At 46.8% G+C, this 22,634-nt stretch overlaps 1 protein-coding gene across 11 annotated transcripts in view; it reads right to left on the minus strand.

Moving 5' to 3' along the window:
* The window catches only part of USP19 (ubiquitin specific peptidase 19), a 377,062-nt gene that overhangs the window by 116,418 nt on the left and 238,010 nt on the right, over positions 1 to 22,634 (minus strand). For all 11 annotated transcript variants that reach the window (XM_078661825.1, XM_078661824.1, XM_078661823.1 and 8 more), the window contains one exon: positions 8,295 to 8,635. In XM_078661825.1, coding sequence (XP_078517951.1) covers positions 8,295 to 8,635 — 341 coding nt within the window. The remainder of the gene's footprint in view (positions 1 to 8,294; positions 8,636 to 22,634) is intronic.

Genomic DNA, 22,634 nt, shown 5'->3' on the forward strand with positions numbered 1-22,634 from the left:
ATTGTAGGGGCATTTCTGCTCATGCAGATATGAGTTTAAGTTTAAAATATTTCTTAAGCGCGCGTACGCCGAGCGGTTTCATGGCGCTGTGGGGTGCTACAGTTCCTGAGGAAAGAAAACGGGGTCACCTAAAGGATAGTTAAGAAGGGAAGGCTTGAGCGAAAAGAAAGGTTTTAAGAGCCTTGCGAAAGAGTGAGTACTGGGTGCAGGATCGCAGATGGACCGGGAGGGAGTTCCAAAAAGTATGAGCGATTGTGGAAAATTTGGAGCCGCCCCATTTTTTTCTTCTAAAACGGGGAACTGCGAGCAATTGATGAGTAGATGAGCGTAGCTCCCTAGAAGGGATATAGGGATGAATTTTGGAAGTGATATAAGCAGGGGCTGTCCCAGACCGGGAAATGAAAATAATGCAGCCCAGCTTAAACTGGGCTCGTTCCTGTATTGGGAGCCAGTGTAGAGCCTTGAGCAGGGGCGAGACATGATGAAATTTGGGTAGGTTGAAAACCAGGCGAGCCGCCTGGTTCTGAACCAGTTGAAGACGGCGCACACTGTACGCAGGCATGCCACAATACAGGGCATTGCCATAGTCCAGGCGGGAAGTAATCATCGCCAGGACTATAAGTTTGAGTGCGGAAGGAGAGAAGAACCGAGAGACTTTCCGGATGGTGCGAAGAGAAAGAAAAGATGAAGAAACGACAGAACTAACTTGGGAATGAAGAGTGAGTTGATCATTGAGTTTGAATCCGAGAGTTTTGACTGAGGAAGATGGAGAGGGGGGGGGCCTAAGGAGGGGGGCCAAAATCGAGAAGACCAAGGACTGGAGCAACCACCCGTCAGCACCAGCTCCGTTTTGTCGGGGTTTAGCTTCAGGTGGTTGTGATTCATCCAGTCTTGGATGAAGGTCATGACTGAGTGAAAATTTGATATTGACTCTGGGGAAGAAGATAGGGAAAAAATGACCTGGAGGTCATCCGCGTAGTTATAAACGGAGACCTCCAGCTGTTGAAGGGCAAAAATAAGTGGGGCGATGTATAAGTTAAATAGCAGAGGGGAAAGGGAGGATCCCTGGGGTACCCCGCATTGAACTGCACGGAAATCCGCAGAATAATCACCCAATTGCACTGCTTGGGAGCGGTCATGCAGGAAGGAGGACAGCCAGACCAGGACCGAGCCCTCGATTCCCGCCGCTCTGACACGGGAAAGTAAGATAGTATGATCAACCGTGTCAAAGGCGGCGGAGAGATCTAGGAGGACCAGGGCCTGAGGATGGCTGGTGTCCATGCCCTCTCTGAGATTGTCAAGGACCGAAATGACTACGGATTCCGTGAAGTGAGCGGGGCGGAACCCAGCCTGCCTAGGGGCCAATACATTGTTCATCTCCACAAAGTTGCTCAGTGTTCTGGTTACATGACGTTCCAGTACCTTCGCCAGAAATGGTAAGAGTGAAATTGGGCGGTAGTTGATCGACAGCGAGGGGTCAGCACCTGTTTTTTTTAGAATGGGTAGAATAACTGCCGATTTAAGAGGGGAGATGACGATGCCCTGTGACAGGGAGCTATTAAGAAAAGTGAGGGGTGGCAGAGGACAGGTAGAATAGATTTGTTTAAGGATGTGTGCTGGACAAGGATCCAGAGGGGACCCGGATTTAACCAACGGCAGAAGAGATAGAAAGGAATCTTCTGTGAGAAGCGGGATGGATTCAAGGCAGGCTGCAGCTGGGGGGCAGGGGGGACTAACAAATGAAGGGGAGGGAAGGGAAATGTTCGCTTTGATAGCGGCGATTTTATCAAGAAAAAAGAAACTGAGGGAATCACAGAGATGCTGTGATGGGGAAGGTTTGAGTGTGGCCCTGTCGGAGTATGCAAGGTCGTGCACAATGGTAAAAAATTCTCTGGATCGATTTTCGGCTGTATGGATTCTAGACGAGAAATAGGTCTTCTTAGTTGTCAAAATGGAGTTTTTGTAAAGGGCCAGAAGAGTGGTATACTGATTCCTGAGAATTGGGCAGTAGTTTCGCCGCCAAGAGCGCTCGGCCCGGCGGACGCTGAGTTTAAGAGCCTTAGTGGGGCTACTAAGGCGCAACCTGTACGGAGCCAAGCGTTGATGGAATCCGCTTGGCTGAGAGATGAAAGACCACGAAGGTCCGGGCTGGATGTGGAGAGTGTGGCAGCCAGGGAGGCCACATCCACACGGTTCCAAGAACGCAACCAGATATTTTTGGCAGAAGGGGGCTTGGAGGCCGAGGTAAGGGATAAGGAAAAGGAAATAAGGAAATGATCAGACCAAGTGCAGGGGGAAATAAGCAATGAAGTTACCGGGCAGTTGAGGGACCAGATCTGGTCAAGAATATGACCCTTGCTATGAGTTGCCCAACCTGTGGAATAGTGCACCCTCCCTTAGGGCTGAAGAGGGCCTGCTAGAGGGGTGACTTTCCTATACCTTAGGCAGTGCCAGTTAGCATAGCACACAGGCAGTGTGCCATGTCGACTTTGTTTTGTCTGCACCAGGTCAGGCATGCTGCAGTGGGAGTCTGCATGGCGTAGGTGAGGAGACCCTCTTCAGTCCCAGTGAGCCCTAGGTACCCAGGTACCAATTACTAGGGACTTTCAGGGGACCTTAAGGGCCAATTGTGGAACAGTTTTAGGGAAGGAACATTGGTACTGGGAACCGGGACAACAGGGACCCAGTATTCGCCAGTCAAATGTTGCATCATAAGCCAGGCAAAACGTGTGTGTGGGGGCGAGGGGGGTACCGCAATAGAACCCCATTTTCTCATACCAGGTCTGAGCTGGAGAACATTTACAACTGCTTTGGGTTCTTTTTCTCCACAATAGCTCTACGGGGGGCATGCAGACTACTGGTTAATCTTACACTTAATTTAAATCACAACAGAAATAGTTGATACTAGCTGTACCCGGCCACGCGTTGCTGTGGCTCAGTCTGGTTAAATGGAAGAGAAAGAAAAGAGTAAGCGCATTTTTGTAATATGTTTAATTTCACAATGCTTGTGGGTATACAATATGTTTTTTTGACTATTGTCTGTATGTGTCCCTTGAAGTTGTTGCGCAGCAAGCAAATTGATAGGGTCTGTTTGGCCTTATGATTAAAAACACGCGCGTATTGTACACACGCTTATTCGAATCCAACGTTGTGTATATATAAACACGCGCTAATGTTGCAAAGTGAACCAACTCCTCCCCCCTCCCTCCACCCACTTCCCGGTCTACCATCCTGACACCAACTGTCCATCCTAATATATGTAGACTATTGTTTCTATGCGTCCTTTCTTAATGTTGCAAAGTGAACCAACTCTACCCCCCTCCCTCCACCCACTTCCCCGTCTGCCATCCTGACACCAAGTGTCCATCCTAATATATGTAGACTATTGTCTCTATGCGTCCATTGTAGTTGTTGCGCTGCAACCCAATCGATAGGGTCTGTTCGGCCTTATTTATTTTGAAAGTTTTATATAGCGCAAACAAGATCTTTGCAGATATCAGAGAGCTTTACACAGAAGGGGTACATTAGGGAACATAGTCAAACCAGTAAATCAGAGGAGCTTACAGTATAAATAAATGAGGGCAAAGCCAATCATGTAAATCAGTAAATCAATAATACAAGTAATGCAAATATGCAGCGAGGTCAAACAAGTAATACAGATCGGTGCCTATTCTTAAGGAGATCTACTTAACAGTTCAGGTGTATTTTGCCATGAGGATAGCTTTCACTTCTTTCTTAAAGAGTGTAGTGGAAGAGATGAGCCTAGTTTCGGGGGGGAGTGAGTTCCAGATTCTGGGTGCCATTCCTGAGAAGGAGCGTTTATATGTTTTTTCCTTCCGGAATCTGCGGGGTTTCAGCAGAAGATTGTTTGTGCCTCTAGTGTTTCTAGCGCCGCCATAGATTGTCAACTTCTGAGTGAGGTAGCCGGGAGAGTTCAGGTGTATCGCCTTGTGAGTCATGCAGGCTATTTTCAGATGTATTCTGGCTTCAAAAGGCAGCCAGTTCAGGGATTTCAGGTCAGGGGAAATATGAGAGTGCTTTTTTGACCCAGTGATGAGCCTCGCTGCAGCATTTAGAGAGGCTCTTAGGGGTGCAGTAGTAGTTAGAGGGAGTCCGCAGAGGGCGGCGCTGCCATATTCTATTCGAGGGATGACTAGTGCTTGTACTGCGGTTTGGAAGTCATTGGCTGGTAGGAACGGTTTAAGTTTCCTCGGGTATTTATTTGGAAATTCGCTCCCTTAGTTGCCTTGCTGATGTGTTGCTGCATGTTTAGATTGGTGTCGAGAGTTATGCCTAGAGATTTTGCTGAATCCACTATGGTGGGTTGGACATTGAGTGCGGTTAGGTGTTTGAGCCAACTTTGAGTGGTGGAGATCTTCGCTGGAGGTGAGATCAGAAGGAACTCTGTTTTCAGAGCATTGAGTTTGAGATGATTATCGGCAAGCCAAGATTGGGTGCTTCTGATCGTTGAGTTCAGGAGCAAAATGTCTTTGGGGGATTGTAGTTTGAGATATAGTTGGGTGTCATCGGCGTACATGTGAAAGTGTAAATTGGATGCTTGTAGCAAGGCGGTGAGAGGTTCCATAACTAGGTTGAACAGAGTTGGGGATAGGGAGGATCCTTGGGGGACGCCCAGTGTTACAGGTATTGGCAAGGACATCAGGTTGTTGCTCTTGAATTTCTGCGACCTATTGTGTAGAAAGGAAGTGAACCACTTGAGAACAGTTCCAGATAAACCCATTCTTGTGCTTAGTAGTTCGAGTAAGTTCTCATGTTTAACGGTGTCGAATGCTGAAGAGAGATCAAGAAGGATGAGGAGGCAGGTGTCGTTTTGGTCTAGCATTTGAAGTGCGTCGTCAATTATGTGGGTCATAGCAGTTTCTGTACTGTGTCCTGCTCGGAAGCCTGATTGATGAGGATTGAGGAGATCAAATTGCTCAATGTGTTTAGTCAATTGTAGTTGTACGCATTTTTCCAGCAGTTTGGCGAGAGTGGGGATATTAGTGATGGGACGGTAATTGTTCAGATCAGAGGGGGTCGGCTGTAGGTTTCTTTAGTAAAGGTGTGACTTGCCCAACTTTGAGGGAGTCAGGTATGGTTCCTTGTTGAAGGGAGCCGTTGATAATTTTAGTCCAGAGTAGGAGAAGCAAAGGGGCAAAATCTTTTACAGCGTTAGCCGGAAGGGGGTCTGTGAGGTGATTGGATGGTTTCAAGGTGCTGAGCAGTTTACCAATTTCCTCTTCAGAGTATGTACCAAAGGATGACCATGTAGCATTGTTTTTAGGTTCAATGGGTGCTATGCAGTGGGGTTTGGAGTAGAGGCTTGCGTCAGTGAGGAGATCACTCTTTATGTTGTCAGTTTTTTGGATAAAGAAAGCGGAGAAGTCTTCACAGGAGGGAGCTTCGCGCACAGTGCTGAGTGGTTGGGGTTGTTCCTTGGATTGTGTTTTGATTAGCTCAAACAGTTTTCTCGGACGGTTTTTTGCTTGGTCGAGCTGGAGGCTGAAGAAGTCTAGTTTTGAGCGTTTTATTTTCCTGAAATAAGCGTTTCTCTTTTTCTTCAGAGTTTTTAGGTGCAGTGCAGAGGGAGCTGATCTCCAGGTGCGTTCTGCCAGTCGCATGTCTCGTCTATCCTCATTGAGACTTCCGTCATACCATGGGTTGGAGATTTTAGTGGAGACTCTTTTTAACTGCAAAGGTGCCGCCTCATTTATTATTGAGGTCATAGCGTTGAGGTAGTGGTCAGTCAGTGATTGAACGTCCTGAGCGCCGGGCGGTGGTATTAGGAGATTGCAGCTGTTAGGAGGCAAAGAGCTTAGGTTGAGTTTTTTCAGGTCTCTTTTCCAGACTTTGGGCTTGGCGGATTGAGTCGGGTTAGATTTAACTTTTACATTGATGAAGAATGTGACAATATGATGATCTGACCAGTCACAGGGTTGGATAGACTCGAGTTGGATAGAGTCCTCTTTGGAGATGATAAGGTCGAGGATAGAGCCTTTCTCGTGGGTCGGGCTGTTGCATATTTGGGTGAGGTCAAGGGCACTGAGGAAGCTTTTAAGACTATTTACCACCGCGTCATTGCGATCATTCCAGTGGAGGTTGAAGTCGCCAAGGTATATTTGGGTGAGCTGCCGTCCGGAGTTGGTTGAGATCATATCCATGATTTGTTGGGAAAAGATGAGGTTGTCTCTGGGTGGGTGGTAAATGCTGTGTAGAGAGCATATCGGTTTACCCTCACTGATAATGTCGAGGCAGATGTATTCACAGGATGTTGGGGATGATATGGAGGTGGACTTGCCTTTCAGAACGGATAGGTTGTTCCTGTAGATGCATGCGATTCCACCACCTATTTTGCCTGGCCTGTCAAGTCTAATTATGTGGTAATTGGGTGGAACCAGAATGTCCATTATAGGTGACGAGGCTTCAGTTAGCCATGTTTCAGTCAGAATGATTAGGTCAAGGTCCAGCGATAAGAGGAGATCAGCGATGGCGGCGGAATGTTTCGAGGCCGATCTGCAGTTGAGGAGAGTGCATTTGAGACGGGGTGCGTTGAGGGCGGTAGAGGGTTCTAGAGAGAGAGGGACTTTTCTAAGGTTATTGGGGTTGGAGATTCTGCTGTTTAGTGTGGGGTGTCTAAGGGAGTTTGAGTGTATCGTGGGAATGGTGAGGTGTGTGGTGGATGTGTGATTTTGGGGGGTTGGGTCATATGCACGGAGGAGAGTGAGTGTGTCGAGGTCAGAAAGAGGGTTGCAGGGGCGACGAGGGCGGTTGTTGCGATTACGAGCAGGGATTGAAGTCCGGTGGGTGGAGTGCTGAGTGAGAGGGTCAACCGGTAGGGTAGGGGGCATGTTTGGGGTGGAGGTGGAGGTGGGTGGGGGGTGTATGGGGTGTGTGGAGAGTAGTTCTTTGATGCTGTGCATGTCTCCTTTGATCTGGATGAGGGTGGCCATAATCATGTCCAATGTGGGGTAGGTGTTGGAGGTGGGGGTGGAGGTCGAAGGTGGATGACTGACCCGGGAGATGTCGTGCAGGTGGGGGAGTGGGCTGGTGTTGTTGCAGGATTCAGTTATGTTAGTGTACGAGATGATATTAGGGGGGAGAGAGTGTTTGGGCGGGTGTGGTGTGGATGAGGTAGGGAGGAGGTTGGTGGTATGGACACACATGTATTCAAATCCAACGTTGTGTATATATAAACACGCGCTTAATTGAATCCAACGTTGTGTCAAAATTTCAAAGCAATCGGTGAAGAATTTTCGGAGACTTAAGATTTTGAACAAACGAACATTGACTTTTTTTGTGTCTGTTCGGGCTTTCGATTAAAGACACGATTAAAGACACGCGCGTATTCGAATCCAACGTTGTGTATATAAAAACACGCGCGCATTCGAATCCAACGTTGTGTCAAAATTTCAAAGCAATCGGTGAAGAACTTTCGGAGATTTACAATTTTGAACAAATTAACATTTACATTTTTATTTATATAGATGATTAGTAAAGGCTCCTCCAAAATGAAAGACCTAATATCAACACCATGTTTAGTATCTGAACACTGCACAGGCCAATCAGAAGACTTAGAATACTAGCATTAACAACTATTATTGTGTTAGAGGTTTAGTGCATGTTTTATGCAAGGATGTGAAGCAGATTAGACCAGCTGGCTTGACAGTCTGCCAGTGAGAGAAACTGCAGAGAGGTAAAGTGTGGCATGGGAAGTTCATTTTGACCTTGTGGTTTTATGAGAAGACTTGTATTGCCTATATCCGGATCAATGTTAACGCCTAATAACAGAATTTTTCCTCGTTTCATGCCTTTGGCTTGGGTTCATAGGATCGAGACACATTGTTTAATGCCCTAAGCAGAGATCAAGAACACTTTTTTTTATTGGGCACAAAACAATCCAATTACTCTAAAAATATACTCATCTTATTTATGGGTCCAGTAGACATGCAAGGGGGCAGACTATAGGAAAGGATACTTAACAATATTAGCTGGCTTGAAGGATAATAATGCTAACACCACAATCAGTACTGTCTCACCATCTTTTCCCCCACAAAACAAATTTCCCTCTACACTCACAGTTTAGCCTATGTACACTACTAGCAGTTAAAAATACTTTTCATTTTTATAGATCCCATACCTTCTTGCACCATTTTCAACCCACTGTATTCAGAGGAATTTATATAACCGTGAGGCTGTCGATATTCTTATTCAAGTGCTAATATATGCAACAAGTATGTTAGTAGATGGCATCTAATCATAAAAAGATTAGAGAAATAATTATCAAGAGAATTTACCTTCCAATTTTACAGCTTTTTCATATGATGTCTCTTTTTCACAGCCGGAGTCACGTAGTCGGGAGTTTTCAGAGAATCCAGAGTCAGTACTTAAAGAGGAATTGCGATCCGAAAGCGTCTTGCATCCCGTCGGGCCACATTCCACCAACTCTGGATGATGTTCAGGGGTAGGCTGCAACATTGACGGGTCTGGTCTGTGCTGTAGGTCTTTATCTTCAGACGGAGTGCAACAGCTGCCTTTAACTGCCTTTTCCATTTTTTCTGGCGTTAAAGAATGACATATCTGCTCCGGCGACATCCTTCCAGCCTGGAAGGGAGGCTGGAAGACGCTTACAGAGTACCTTTAGGATTCAACAAATCAAAAGGGAGAGGCAAGGACATAGCGATACAGGCAAATGGGGGCAAGGAGAGAATAGCAGGAGAAAGCAAAAGAGTAGAATGTAAGAAACAAACAGGACACAGAACAGAGAATGAGACATGAAAGTATAAAATGGGAGGACAAAGAGGAAAAGACAGGAAAAAAACAGACAAATTAATATTAAAATTCTAAACAATTTTATTAGACAAATCAAATAAAATGTAAAGTTTGCTAAAAATACAAGTTACTCAAAATGTAATAAATACATTCTCTCAAAAAATGATTTTGGTTCATACCAGTCCAACATATCTTTGTAGGTTTAACTATTCAGATTAAGGAATTAAAAAAACTATATCACATTGGAGCAGGTCATTCCCAGTATGTGTGAACGTTCTAAAATTAAATTAGTCTATAAAACAAAGAGCTACTGGTCAAGTCTTTAGGGAATTGGGTTATCAAATGCATTGCTTCAGCATCTCCCACAATCTGCATCAGCAGTTCTATTAACTGTTCCAAAAAGGTATTGTTGACGTAAGAAGTATGGTGTTTGCTAAATTTCTGAAACGTATTCTAAAGGCCTTAAAGATGTATTAGGCTTATGGTGGCAAATGGCAATAAATGTACTCTAAATATTGACAACATAGTGGTTTCAAAGATGTACCTCTAAAGGGCATTTGGCAGTCAGCCATTCTATACTGCACTATCATTCCCCAGTGCAATTAGAATGCAAATATCCTTCCGAAGTTAAGTGAACAACTTTTCCAAGTAGCATTCGAAAGAATTTTTTTTTTTTTAGAGGGACTTGTACACTTAATCCTCAGTGTTTTACTGTGTGCAGCTTGCTAGGAACATACTTCTCTAAATACATGCAGCATACCTTTACAAATGTTTCTTTAAAATTTCAAAAACAATACCGTGATTCAAACACGCTAATCACTGGTTACAGTGATAAAATAAGGAGTGCATAAAATTGTCTGACTGTACAAAACCGCTACAATTCTAAGAACATCCCTACCCATTAATCACATACAGACCTCCTACATTAGAACATTTTCCGTAACTTTTCCTGAAAGGACCATTTTAGAAGAAATAAGAAGGAGCATGCAGACAAACCACACCAATCAAAACTGTAACTACTAATCTTTTGCCTTTAAATATCTGGATCATAGCAGAGATGGCGCTACAACCAGCTTCAATCCACCTCTTGGAAGGTGGATTAATGCGATATGCATCATCTGGGTCTCCCAGAAAGATGTTGCAGAGACTTCAAAGGTTGAAAACACTGATGCTACATCAGAGAGGAAACTGATACATTTGCTTCTACCCCATACCAACTTCATTGGCTTGATCAAGAGGTTGAGATCAAATTCAGAGTTGCCTTGTTAGATTTCCCACCCTTTTCATCCAACTTTTGCGTCTGCTTTAGAAATACAGCTGACAAGTGTATGAGTGGAGAAGTGGTGAAAAAGACAAATAACCGCAGATAAAAGCCAAATGAAAAAGTGGCATACTGATAATGTAAAGAAGTATGTAAGATGTAGGAAACAAGCTATTTACCTATAACTAAAGGGCTCCTGCGTTGGTATTTTTCATAGATTCACATGCTTGAATCCAAATAGCATAAGACTGCATGGCACACTGCTGATTCTCTTGTGTGTGCGTAAAACCAATAACGTCTTGTAAATGCATGGCAGCTCTTCCGCGTTGCTACTATGTATGTGTATGTTAGAGGGACTCCGGAGTACAGTGCCAATGTGGCCGCTTACTGTCCTCATGGAATGGACTCATGCTGTCCATCATAAGGGACGCCCAGCTTTCATGTGACAAAATGCAACTGTTGCCAAACTCCCTCTTGCCATCCCGTATTTCCAGAGTAGACAGCCTTTCTGTGGTTCGCTGAAGAGAACAAAAAGTTGATATGTCCAAGAGAAGGACTTGCTGTGGTCAATGTGGATCTTTAAGCATATGCACGCGTCAAGGAAGTGGAATGCTCTTTTCACAACCATGGATAGATTTTGGAAGAAGGCCTTGTAGTAAACTGGTTAATTTAGGTAACATGCTGCAGCCACCTTTGGAATATATTTCAGATTGGTGCACAACAGTACACAGTTTGACAACTGTTAAAGAAAGCTTGAATCACACTTCTTGACTAGAAGACAAGAATGCCTACTCTGTGTCCAGGACAAATGTAAGGTTTGGTTCAGTTTAAAAGCCTCCCTTTATTAGTTGGCTTCCCACTGTAGAGCTGGAAAGCATTGTGGCAGAAATGCTGTAAACAGCCCTTTTAGGAATCCAATAATTATCTGAATTGACAAGAGCGATGCACAATTTGTGGACAGTCTAACCCTAAATGTAAGTTCCAAATCAACTCTGATGGAAGCAAATTTCATGACTGACCGGGTCACTGCAGCAGGTAAAGTAAATACGATGAGGTTAAATGGTTTTAAGATGTGGATCTTTCTCATTAAATCAGATACAGAAGAGCTTCTTCTTGCCTAGTTTTAGTAGCGGATAGAGCCCTGGCTTGGGCTAGGATCTCTTCCCAGGAATGCACAGAAGAGCAAACCTCATGTGCTGAGGAGCACTACATATAAGCTCAGGAAGGTCGGGGTACAGAACATGACCGTTGCCTCTGGAAGGAAGATCCAGGCGTCTGCCTAGAGGTATAAGAGGAGTTTCTGATACATGCAGATCAGTGACTCACTTCTGGGGGTGCCAGAACGATACACTGGCGAGGTCTTCAACCTTGGAGGAACTACTACAATCTCTTTGGGACTGCCCTGAGTTCTAAAACACTGATGTGAATATCAATCTACTGGGTTAACCAGCGGCCTCCTGCTTGCAGCTCTTGAAGATGGACTCCTCAAGACCATAATGAAGCTTCCGTTGCGATGACAGCATGCCTTGTCAGAGATTACAAATATATTCATTCTTCAAGATTGATTAGTTGTAGCTGCCATGACAACTTTCTTGATCCTTTTTTAAACCTAAATGTGATTGGAGAATGATTCTGACACTTTGAACAGTGGACCACTCCAAGAAAGAAAAAAGCACCAATCCAAATATCACCAAGCAAATTTGTTTACAAAATCCAGCCTGCACTTTCCAAATGCTCCCTGTCCCAAGAGCAAAACCCAAAGGGTAAAAAGTCAATTTTTGTCCTGGAAGGAAAAGCACTGCTATGCAAGTTGGTCTCTTCTAATTAACAGAGACTATTCAACTTTTCAATTGTCCTCATATGTAAACGTTGAGTTGTGATGTATAGTTGCAATATTCATTTAATAATCCATTCAGTGAAAAAGTATCAGCCAACGCGTTTCGTTCTGAAACCACAACTTCTTCAGGGCGCAATAGTCATATCGAGGCGTGGTTGGTTTCCAAATTCGTTGTTTATCCCAATCAAAATAGAAGCTACGACTTATATGTATTTTCTCTCTTCTGATTGAATTTAAATTCCTTATATATATGTTTTCCAACCTTTTTAGACAATTCTAGGAAACGGCAAGACTTCGTTTTCTGACACGTTTTGGTATTTATTTCGTCTTGATCGAAAAGAAACCGTCCTGTGTAATTGTTCGCTTTCGTCTTGTTTTTTCAGAGATGTTAGATATCCTTATGGTAGTTACCTGGTAAGGTAATCCCAATAGATCAACCCTTCGGCGTCTCTACTATCCCGACACGCCGTCGTCTCCACCGCCTGAGGTGAAAAAACAAGAGACGAAAGCTAACAATTACACAGGACGGTTTCTTTTCGATCAAGACAAAATAAATAACAAAACGTGTCGGAAAACGAAGTCTTTCCGTTTCCTGGAATTGTCTAAAAAGGCTAAAAAGGTTGGAAAACATACATATAAGGAATTGAAATTCAATCAGAAGAGAGAAAAGACATATAAAGTCGTAGCTTCTATTTTGATTGGGATAAACAACAAATTTGGAAACCAACCACGCCTCGATATGACTATTGCGTCCTGAAGAAGTTCTGGTTTCAGAACGAAACGCGTTGGCTGATACTTTTTCACTGAATGGATTATTAAATGAATATTGCAACTATACATCACGACTCAGCGTTTACATATGAGGACAATTGAAAAGTTGAATAGTCTCTGTTAATTAGAAGAGACCAACTTGCATAGCAGTGCTTTTCCTTCCAGGACAAAAAATGATTCTGACACTTGGCACCACTGGACATCCAACTCTACCGCTATGGGGTGCAGACATAATTCGAAAGGAAGATAAGCAGTATGTAGGAAGAGATCATGCGAAGTGTAAGAAAATGACCTTTTTGCTTGGTGGCCCCCCACTTTTTGCCAAACTGTTGGTGCACTTGGATTGTGGCCTGGGATTCTTTAAGTGGCAGACACAACTGTTGGAAGTGATGTTTTTCCACTATGGTTTTTCCATAACAGGCAGACATCCTGCCTTCCACCAAGGCCCGGAGGGACATAAGGAGGAATTGAAGGAGGCTTGGAAAGCAGCAGGTCTCTGAAAACAAGTCTGGCCATGCTTTCAAATAGGAGTTGGAGGTAGCCTATTAGGTGGCGGTAGCTAATACTGTAATGGGATTGTTCTGGGAAACGTTTAGATTAGAACCACTAATGTAGGAGGGTACTACTCTTACACTTACGCCATGAACATGTTACTGAATCTACTGTCAAAGAACGAGCTATTTCTGATTTAATTGACTGCAAGGATTCATCCACATGTTTTCAGAAAAAGGTTCTCACTGCTGAAAGATGTTATACATTAGGCCTCAATTAAGGAGAATGTAGGCATCCATGCGATCTTTGGCATTTTGTGGAAACCGAAACTTGCTACATCCATAGATCTTTCACTTATAGCAGCTGACGCTCTTTCGCATTTCCGGGGAAATATCAGGACTTCTTCTTTCTTGCCATCTGTATAGGTTTGATGTATGTGGCTGCCTTCCCACATCAGTCATAACGGCAAACAATTGCCAGAGAGTTGGCAGTCCAGACAGATGCTGCCACTAAAGCAGAGGCTTTTCCTTAAATTACAGATTTTACGGCCTTTCCTATTGCGAGGGGCCACAGGATTCCGTTAGCAGTACTGTGCCTTGTGCCTAACCACAGTGTCAGCCCAAGGGTGACCAATCAAATGGGCTATGAATCTTCCTGAGCTCTATATGTTGAGCCTGGGAACTAAGACTCAGAGCAACGTGGTTGTTTGCATTATTTTGAATCCCTCTTTACAAGTGGTCAATAATGGGAAATACCAATCCGCTTTTTGGGGACTACCTTAAAATGGCAAATAAAACAATGCAGTTCCTGTATGGACAGAGGCAGTTCAATAATGAAGAGAAATGTGCTTTATCATCTGGGGGAGAATCTGAATGAAATGCAATATGAGCTCTAGTGGTTAGCAGCACAATGATCCCAATCAGTCATTTCCGATGTGCGCAATATAGAAGTTCCTCTTCCTCCAGAGAATAATTATCCTCAACATTTGAGTTGGTATCCATCTACAGACTATGACTTGGCTTTGGTAAAGGGGCATGGGAGGTGGTTACAGAACAGCGGGAAGCTGTAGTGTTGCAATCAACTGGAGCTGAGCCCATGTTCGGCTCCGAAGCGGTAGCAAATTATGATAATCCTGCATCATCTGATTAAGGTTGTCTATAAGATCGATAGGGACATTAACTATATGTTCTTCCTAACAGTATGATCGATCATAATTTATATCATGACTATCATAATGAAGATGTCCATAACTCCAGTGAGACTCCTCTCCCTCATTGGTCGCCCCGGTTGATGGCCCGGAGCATATTGGTGTATGAAGCTTGCTCTATATAGTGCACAAAGATCTTTGAGATTACGTAAGTGCTTTTCGAGTTAGCGATTTAAAAAAATACAGTAAAAAATACAGATGTCAAATTTGAGGCACGAGCCTTGAACTCAGTAATGTTATCAGACACTGCGTGGGTATACTTGCAATCGAGTTACAGGGTTGATCTTTTGGACTTAAGGTGCTTAGAGGCCAAGGTTCTTAGAACCACTAGCAGTTTCGGTTTACCTGCCCTGTTGTGTCTGGGTGCAGAGGTGCTGGTCACAAGTGTAGTCTTGAACGCTACAGTTGAAGTCAATGGAGAAACCTGTAACAAGAAAAAGGCTGCAAGTGGAGACTTGGGTTAAAGTCCGACAGAACCCAGAGAGAGGCTTGGCTCTTGTAGGTCTCTCGAGCTGGGGTGCACCGTCGGTTACTTGGGCTGTGGGGTTCGGGTGTTGAATATGCTACTTACCAGTATGCATCTGTTCTTGGCATGTAGGGCTGCTAACATTCATATCTTAGCATTAGATCGCCGCCTAGTGTTGGGCTCGGATGATCGCACATTGTTGTCCTGGAAGAGTCTTCGAAGTATCCTGAGATAGGTGGCTCCTCCCCTGGACTACAGTGCGCATGGGCATCGGCTCCATCCCCAGATTGTTTTTCGCCATTGTGGCAGAAGATGGAGTGAAAAGTGTAAAGGATGTCCATGCTAATGAATAAATACAATAGTATATCTGCACCTGCGACAGGCACCGGGGAGGAGGTCGGGCGATATGAATGTTAGCAGCCCTACATGCCAAGAACAGATGCATACTGGTAAGTAGCATATTCAGTTCGAGGCATGTGGGCTGCTAAATTCATATCTTAGCATAGAATACATAGCAGTCCCTCCATCAGCGGCGGTTGCCCGTGCCAGCTGCAGAAACCTGAAAAAGTGTCTTCAGAACAGCCTGTCCTACAGCAGCTTGCTGCTTGGAATGCACATCAACACAGTAGTGTTTTGTAAAGGTATGTGGTGTAACCCACGTGGCTGCTCTGCAAATATCCTCCAAAGGAATGTTCAATAGGAAAGCCATGGATGCCCCCAGTTTGCGTGTGGAGTGCGCTCTGGGGGGTATTGTTAAAGTGCGCTTGGCTTTTTGATAACATATCTGGATGCACTTAACAATCCATCTGGCTATCCCTGCTTTGGAAATTGGGTTGCCTTTGTGTTGTGGTGCGAAGGCAACAAAGAGTTGTTTTGTTTTTCTAAAGGGTTGTGTTCTGTCTATGTAGTACATCAACGCCCTCCGTACATCTAAGGTATGGAGCATTCTTTCCGCCACCGTTTGCGGGTTTTGAAAGAATGCCGGTAAGTCAATAGTTTGGTTTAGATGAAACTGTGACACCACCTTCGGAAGGAATTTGGGGTTAGTGCGTAGCACTACCCTATTTGGATGAATTTGAATGAATGGCTCTTGGATTGTGAGCGCCTGCAGCTCACTGACACGCCTCAGAGACGTAATAGCTACAAGGAAAGCTACTTTCCACGTAAGGAACTGGAGTTCACACGAGTGCAGTGGCTCAAATGGCGGTCCCATCAGTCTGGTGAGAACGACATTGAGGTTCCACACCGGAGCTGGCGGTGTTCTTGGGGGAATGACTCGTTTCAGACCTTCAAGGAAGGCTTTAATGGCGGGCACTCTGAAGACAGAGAGGTGCTGCCTGTTCTGGAGATAAGCCGCAATGGCGGATAGATGTATCCGAATGGAAGTGTACGCTAGATTGCACTTGGAAAGATGCAACAGATAGCAGATGATGTTGGGGATAGATGCATCTAGCGGGTTGATGTCATTGGCTGTACAGTAAATGACAAAACGCTTCCACTTTGCAGCATAGCATGCTCTAGTAGTTGGTTTCCTCGCCTCCTTGATGATGTTCATGCACTCTGGAGGTAGGTTAAGGTATCCAAACTCTAGGACTTCAGGAGCCAGATCGCCAGGTTGAGCTGTTGCGGATCCGGATGCTGAATGTCCCCATGGTTCTGCGTCAAAAGACTGGGCGTGAGGCGCAGTCTTTGATGCGGCACCACTGAGAGTTCGAGGAACGTGGTGTACCAAGCCTGGCGCGCCCACGTTGGAGCAACTAGGATGAGAGTCATCTCGTGCTGCCTTAGCTTTCTTGCGACCAGCGGTATGAGAGGGGCTGGCGGAAAAGCGTACGCAAATTTGCCTGACCAGTTCATCCATATCGCAATCCCCTGCGACTGTGGGTGAGGGAACCTGGCGGCAAAGAGTTGGCATTTTGCGTTCTCTTTTGTGGCAAACAGGTCTATCTCCGGATGACCCCACTGCCGGAAGTACGGGTGGAGGACAGATGGGTGTAACTCCCACTCGTGCATTTGATGGCTGTACCTGCTGAGCAGATCCGCCATCTGATTGTCCTTTCCTGGGAGGTGTTCTGCCATGAGGAAAATGTTCCTCTGAATGGCCCACTTCCACATGCTCTGAGCCAGATGAGACAGCTGTGGCGAGTGGGTGCCTCCCTGCTTTTGAATGTAGTACATCGCGGTCATGTTGTCCGTCCGGACTAGCACGACTTTGTTGCACAGATGTACAATGAAGGACTTGAGCGCCATGAAGATTGCCATCAGTTCCAGATAGTTGATGTGCATCTTCTGTTGCTGCGTCGTCCATAGTCCCTGCACTGTGTAGTGAGCACATGAGCTCCCCATCCCTGGAGAGATGCGTCCGTTGTCAGGACAATCTGCGGCACAGGCTCTTGGAACAGTCGGCCCTTGCAAAGGTTGTGTGGAGTCCACCAATGCAGAGAGTCGTATGCCCGACTGGTAACCAACACTAGGTCTGTCAATTGCCCACGAGCCTGTGTCCACTGATTCGCTAAGCACTCCTGGAGCGGGCGCATGTGTAGCCGTGCGTGAGGGACTATGAAGATGCAGGAGGCCATCATGCCTATCAACTGCATGAACACTCTCGCTGGAAGCGAGTGTTGTGGCCTGAACCTTTGGATCAGAGCCTGCATGCAGTCTATCCTGACTTGGTTTGGCTGAGCCATGGCCGTCAGGGTGTTGATCGTTGCACCTAGGAACTGCCGGACATGTGCCGGCTGAAGATGCGATTTTGGGTAGTTCAGGGAGAAACCCAGATCGTGAAGAAGGTGAATTGTAGTCGACATGTCTGCGGCGCACTGTTGCTCTGACTTGGCTTGCACGAGCCAGTCGTCTAGGTAGGGGTAGACATGGATGTTCTGCCTCCTGAGGTGCGCCGCTACTGTCGCCAGACACTTGGTGAACACCCTCGGGGCTGTTGTGACTCCGAAGGGTAGGACTTTGAACTGGTAGTGCCTGCCTTGAATAGTGAACCTGAGGTATTTCCTGTGTGACGGGTGTAGTGGAATGTGGAAATAAGCATCCTTGAGATCTAAGGTTGCTAAGAAGTCTCCCTGGTTTAGCAAGGGAAGAATCTGTTGCAGTGTAAGCATGTGGAAATGTTCTGATAGTATGTACAGGTTGAGGGGACGTAGATCTAGAATGGGCCTGAGAGATCCGTCCTTCTTTGGAATAAGGAAGTACAGGGAATATACCCCTGTGCCTTCCTCCCCCACCGGCACGAGCTCGATTGCTCCCTTTTGCAGCATCACTACTACTTCCTGCTGCAATAAGAGCAAGTGCTCTGCGGACATAGGCCTTTGCGGGATGTTGGGTGGAGTGGACTTCAACTCTAGGCAATAACCATACTGGACTAGTTGTCGCACCCACCTGTCTGTGGTGATGTTTCTCCAGACGGGCAGGAACTGCTGCAGTCTCCCCCCGACCGGTGTTAGGTGGTCGGGGGGCAGTGACAGAGAGTCACTGTTTGCTTGGAGTAGAGGAGCGGGAGCTGTTGTTTCCTCTGCCGCGACCTCTGTTGCTGTTATTTCTGTAACCTCCCTTGTTCTGTTTTGTGAACGAGGATTGTGCCCCACCTTTTGAGAACTGGGATTGTTGACCCATTTGTCCTCTGGTGACTCCACGCGCACCTGAGCGACGAAAATTGCTGCCACGAAACTGTTGTGACTGTAGGGCCCCCATAGACTTAGCAGTTTCTGTGTCTTTCTTTATTTTCTCTAGGGTGGTGTCAACATCCGGACCAAACAGACTATCAGGATTGACTGGCTGATTAAGAATTGTCGTCTGAATATCCGGTTTAAACCCTGAGATGCGGAGCCACGCTTGTCGTCTCAGCATAACGCTAGTGTTGATAGCTCTAGCAGCTGTGTCCGCAGCGTCAAGTGCACACTTGATGGCTGCGTTTGAGATCAGCTTTCCTTCCTCAATAAGCAGTTTGGTGCCCTCTTGGAACTGTGGAGGCAGGTGTTGTACAATCTGTTCTAGGGTGTCGTAGTGCGCCCTATCGTAACGCGCCAAGAGCGCCTGTGTATTGGCGATGCGCCAAAAGTTTGATGCCTGTGCAGCTACTCTTTTGCCCCCTGCCTCTAGCACTTTGGATTCCTTATCCGGGGGAGGAGCTTCACCCGTCGTCTGGGAGTTGGCACGTTTCCTGGCATTGGCGACCACAAGAGAGTCCAGTGGCAATTGTCCCCGAATGTATGCGGGGTCTGCAGGTGCAGGTCTGTACTTTTTTTCAATGCGAGGGTTGACCACTCTCGCTCTTGTAGGCTCCTTAAATATGTCCCCAGCATGCTTGAGGACTCCTTTAAGCATAGGCAGTGTCTTTACTGTCCTTTCAGAGACTGAAAAAGTGTCGAAAAGGAAGTCTTCCTCAACCGGGTCGGCATGCATGTCCACATCATGATTGGCTGCCGCCCTTTCGAGTAGTGCATGAAAACCTGCTGAATCCTCAGTCGGGGATGCCCGTGCATTAAAAAGCTGCGGGTCCTGCCCCGCACCTTGGGTGTTCTGGTCACCAGTGTCATCATATGAATCCGGTTGTGCATCAGGTTCATTGATTGGGAAATTGTACTGCTCGTCCTCATCATACCCCTCACCCGCAGAGTGTTCTGGGGAGGGAGTAGGGCTCCGTCTCGGAGGAGGCTGGATTGGTTCCGTGAGGCCTGAGGCGTCAAGGGGCACCCTCTTCTTCTTTAGTGGGATGACATAGGGGTCCACTGGCTCCGAAGTGATTTTCCTCTTATAGAGGGTCAGTTTGCCTGTGTCAGCGTCGAGGAAATGCTCTGAATCGTCCTCGGATTCGAGTACCCGACGTGGAAGTGGGCCAGTCGGTGAAGAAATCACCTGTTTCGGTGCCGCTTTGGTTGAAAATGCTTTCGGCGCCTCCTTCGGCGGCAAAATAAAGAGAAGTTTCCCAGATGGCTTCGCTGGAGTGTCCTTTTGCGGCTGCGGCGACGGTATCGGAGCCGACGGGGCAAAGGCCTTCTCCCTGATTCTTTGCAGTGATTCGGCTATGGGGGACGCCTCACTCACAGTTTGTTTCGGCGCTGACGAGGATGGTCTGATCTTTCCCTCGGATCCGACGTCCTTGTGGGCCTTGTGCGCTTTGGGCGCGGATCCTATCTTTACCGCCTCCGATTCCTGTGTTCGGGGCGCAGACTTCTTTCCGTGTGCCTGCGTAGCCTCCTTGGAGCCGACTTTGGCGGGCTTGGACGGCGTCGTAGCCGCTGACCCGTGCCGACCATCTTTCTTGGAGGACCCCTCCTCTGGCGTCGGTTTCGATTTTGCAGCATCGGAATCGACGGACTTCTTCGACTTCTGCGGACCGGAGGTCGACGGAGTCGATGGGGTAGCGGGCACCGTCGTTTTCACCGGCACGGCAGCCATCTTAGGGACACTCGAGTCCTTAAGTTTCGGTTTCGTTTTCGGGTCGGCCATTTTAGGTGTTGTCGATCCCGATGGTTTCGGTTTCGAAACAGTCTGCTCAGCAAGTAAGTCCGTGGCCGGGCCCGAAGGCGGGGCTGTGGCTTGCGGCAACGGGTCTTGGGTAAGGCCGACAGGCGATCCCGTGTCCCGGTCGGTCTCCTCGTAACCTTCGGGGCAGAGCTCGTCCCCCGAGCTGTCTGCCGCGGCCCCATAAATCTCATCGTCGTCTCCTACCTCGTCGACGTATTCAAGGCCTTGACCCGCGACTCCGTCGTCGTCTCCCGGATCCGCCTCGACCTCCGTCTCGGGTGGGGAGATTTGGAGATGATGACCCTGGTCCTCTTCGTCTTGGTCGCCGAAGATGTTCTCCGGATCCGGGGCCGCTTGTTTAGCTTCCATGCGCATCGCGCGCCGAAGCTTGAGAGTCTTCTTTGAGCGGAACTGTGCACACAACTTGCACTTGCCGTCGTCGTGGTCAGGCGAAAGGCATTTGTTACACACGGGGTGTAGATCGATGTGTGGGTACTTGGACCCACAGAGCGGGCAGTACTTAAACGGGCTCCGCTCCATGAAAAGTTTTGCAGTCGTGTCGCGATGAGAAGGCCTCAAAGTTCCGAGAGCGAAGAAAACTCCGCTTATTCCGGCTCCAAGAGACGGAAGACTCGAGACCGTGCGCAGACAATACCGACGCAAGAAAATCGAGGCCTTTTGGCCGCTAAAAGTTAGTTTTTCTTGGTTCCGACAGTAAGACGTCGAGACCACATCCGAACCCAATGGCGGAAAAAAACAATCTGGGGATGGAGCCGATGCCCATGCGCACTGTAGTCCAGGGGAGGAGCCACCTATCTCAGGATACTTCGAAGACTCTTCCAGGACAACAATGTGCGATCATCCGAGCCCAACACTAGGCGGCGATCTAATGCTAAGATATGAATTTAGCAGCCCACATGCCTCGAACAGAGGTGTTTAGTCCGGCGGGTCGCATGCATTGGAGGCTCTCAATTTTTAAGACAACCTGAAGATGGGGACAAAACAGGACAACAGTGCCACTTTCGACGATGGCCTCAATGATGCCAACGCCCCATGTCAGAAGATCTATCACCTGTTGCTGGACGGACCCCGTTACTATTGGCGTCCGTGTTTGACTGCGTTTTGGGCCGTGACTATCGCATTACGAGCCTGGTGGTTATGCCGGATGGGGTATTCCCACTTAACGGATAAGGCGATTTAAGGATAATACTATATTTAGGATCATTACACGCGGCTCTTTTGGGGTTCCGGTAATACTACCATTGGATCTACCTTTCAGGTTACTTGGCACTTGCCTTTTGATTTTCAATTTGGAATAGTGGCACCTGTAATACGCCAGACCCCTTGTGAAGTAACACTTCAGCAATTATTCTCAAAGATCTTATCTGTTCATGAGTTGTAACCAGTATATATCCTTCTCTTGAGATCTTCTCTTCATATATTTATTATTATTATTATTATGCGTTCTTATATAGCGCTTGATTACCCGTAGGCATCTCGGCGCTTGCCTTGGGAACCCGTCCTGGCTTTTTCCCTGTGAGATGCCCATACTGGGCAGCCCCAAGGTGAAAGCCAGGCATCCCGCCGCGGGGGGGCCGTAGCGGAGATTAAGCAGGCTAATGCCCAGAGCTGCAGAGTGTGAACCCATGATTCGAGTAGGCACCGAAACAAGAATTATCGAGTCCGTGGATATTTGGGCTCAAGACCCTGCCGTGTCGGGAATTGAACCCTGGTCCCGGGTCTGACCTCTGCTTCAGGGTCTGCCTCCTCTAACCAGTGAGCCACGCTTCTCCACATTGAGGAATCCATATTGAGGTAGAGCGTGCCGTTATTGCAGTCTCGTCCATCTACAGACATGACGTACCATCTATAAATCGCCCTGAAGAAGTCCCAAGTTGGGACGAAACGAGTCGGCTGTACTGTTTTTTCTACTACACATGGAATAAAGAAATCAAAACGGAGGATCGTTTCTCATGTTATTACTTGGATTTGAACTTGTTTTATTGTTGACTTTTTGTGGTGCACCTGTGCTTTTGTTTATATCTATCTTGGCAGTGTTAATGTCCGGGCTGGACACTTAACAAGCCTTGGCTGCTGCAAGGGCTCCGTTACACCCAGGTATTGGTACTGGAAGGCTCTTGGAGGGTCTAGTGTCTCAACTCTCTGGAGAGACGTGGCTGACATCTGGGAGCCTGAAAAACCTCTTCTGTGTTGCTGGTCCTGAACTGGTCTGCAGATCAGTGAACCGGACTTTGCCGTCTGTGACTGCAGGCAACTGGCTCCTCAACTTCAAGAGCGATGCTGGCTGGTTGTCCAAGTGCTGGCAGCCCTCCAAGGCTATAGTAGGAGGATG

The sequence above is a fragment of the Lissotriton helveticus genome, chromosome 9 (genome assembly GCF_964261635.1).
Source record: "Lissotriton helveticus chromosome 9, aLisHel1.1, whole genome shotgun sequence".
In the NCBI taxonomy this organism is placed as follows: Eukaryota; Metazoa; Chordata; class Amphibia; order Caudata; family Salamandridae; genus Lissotriton; species Lissotriton helveticus.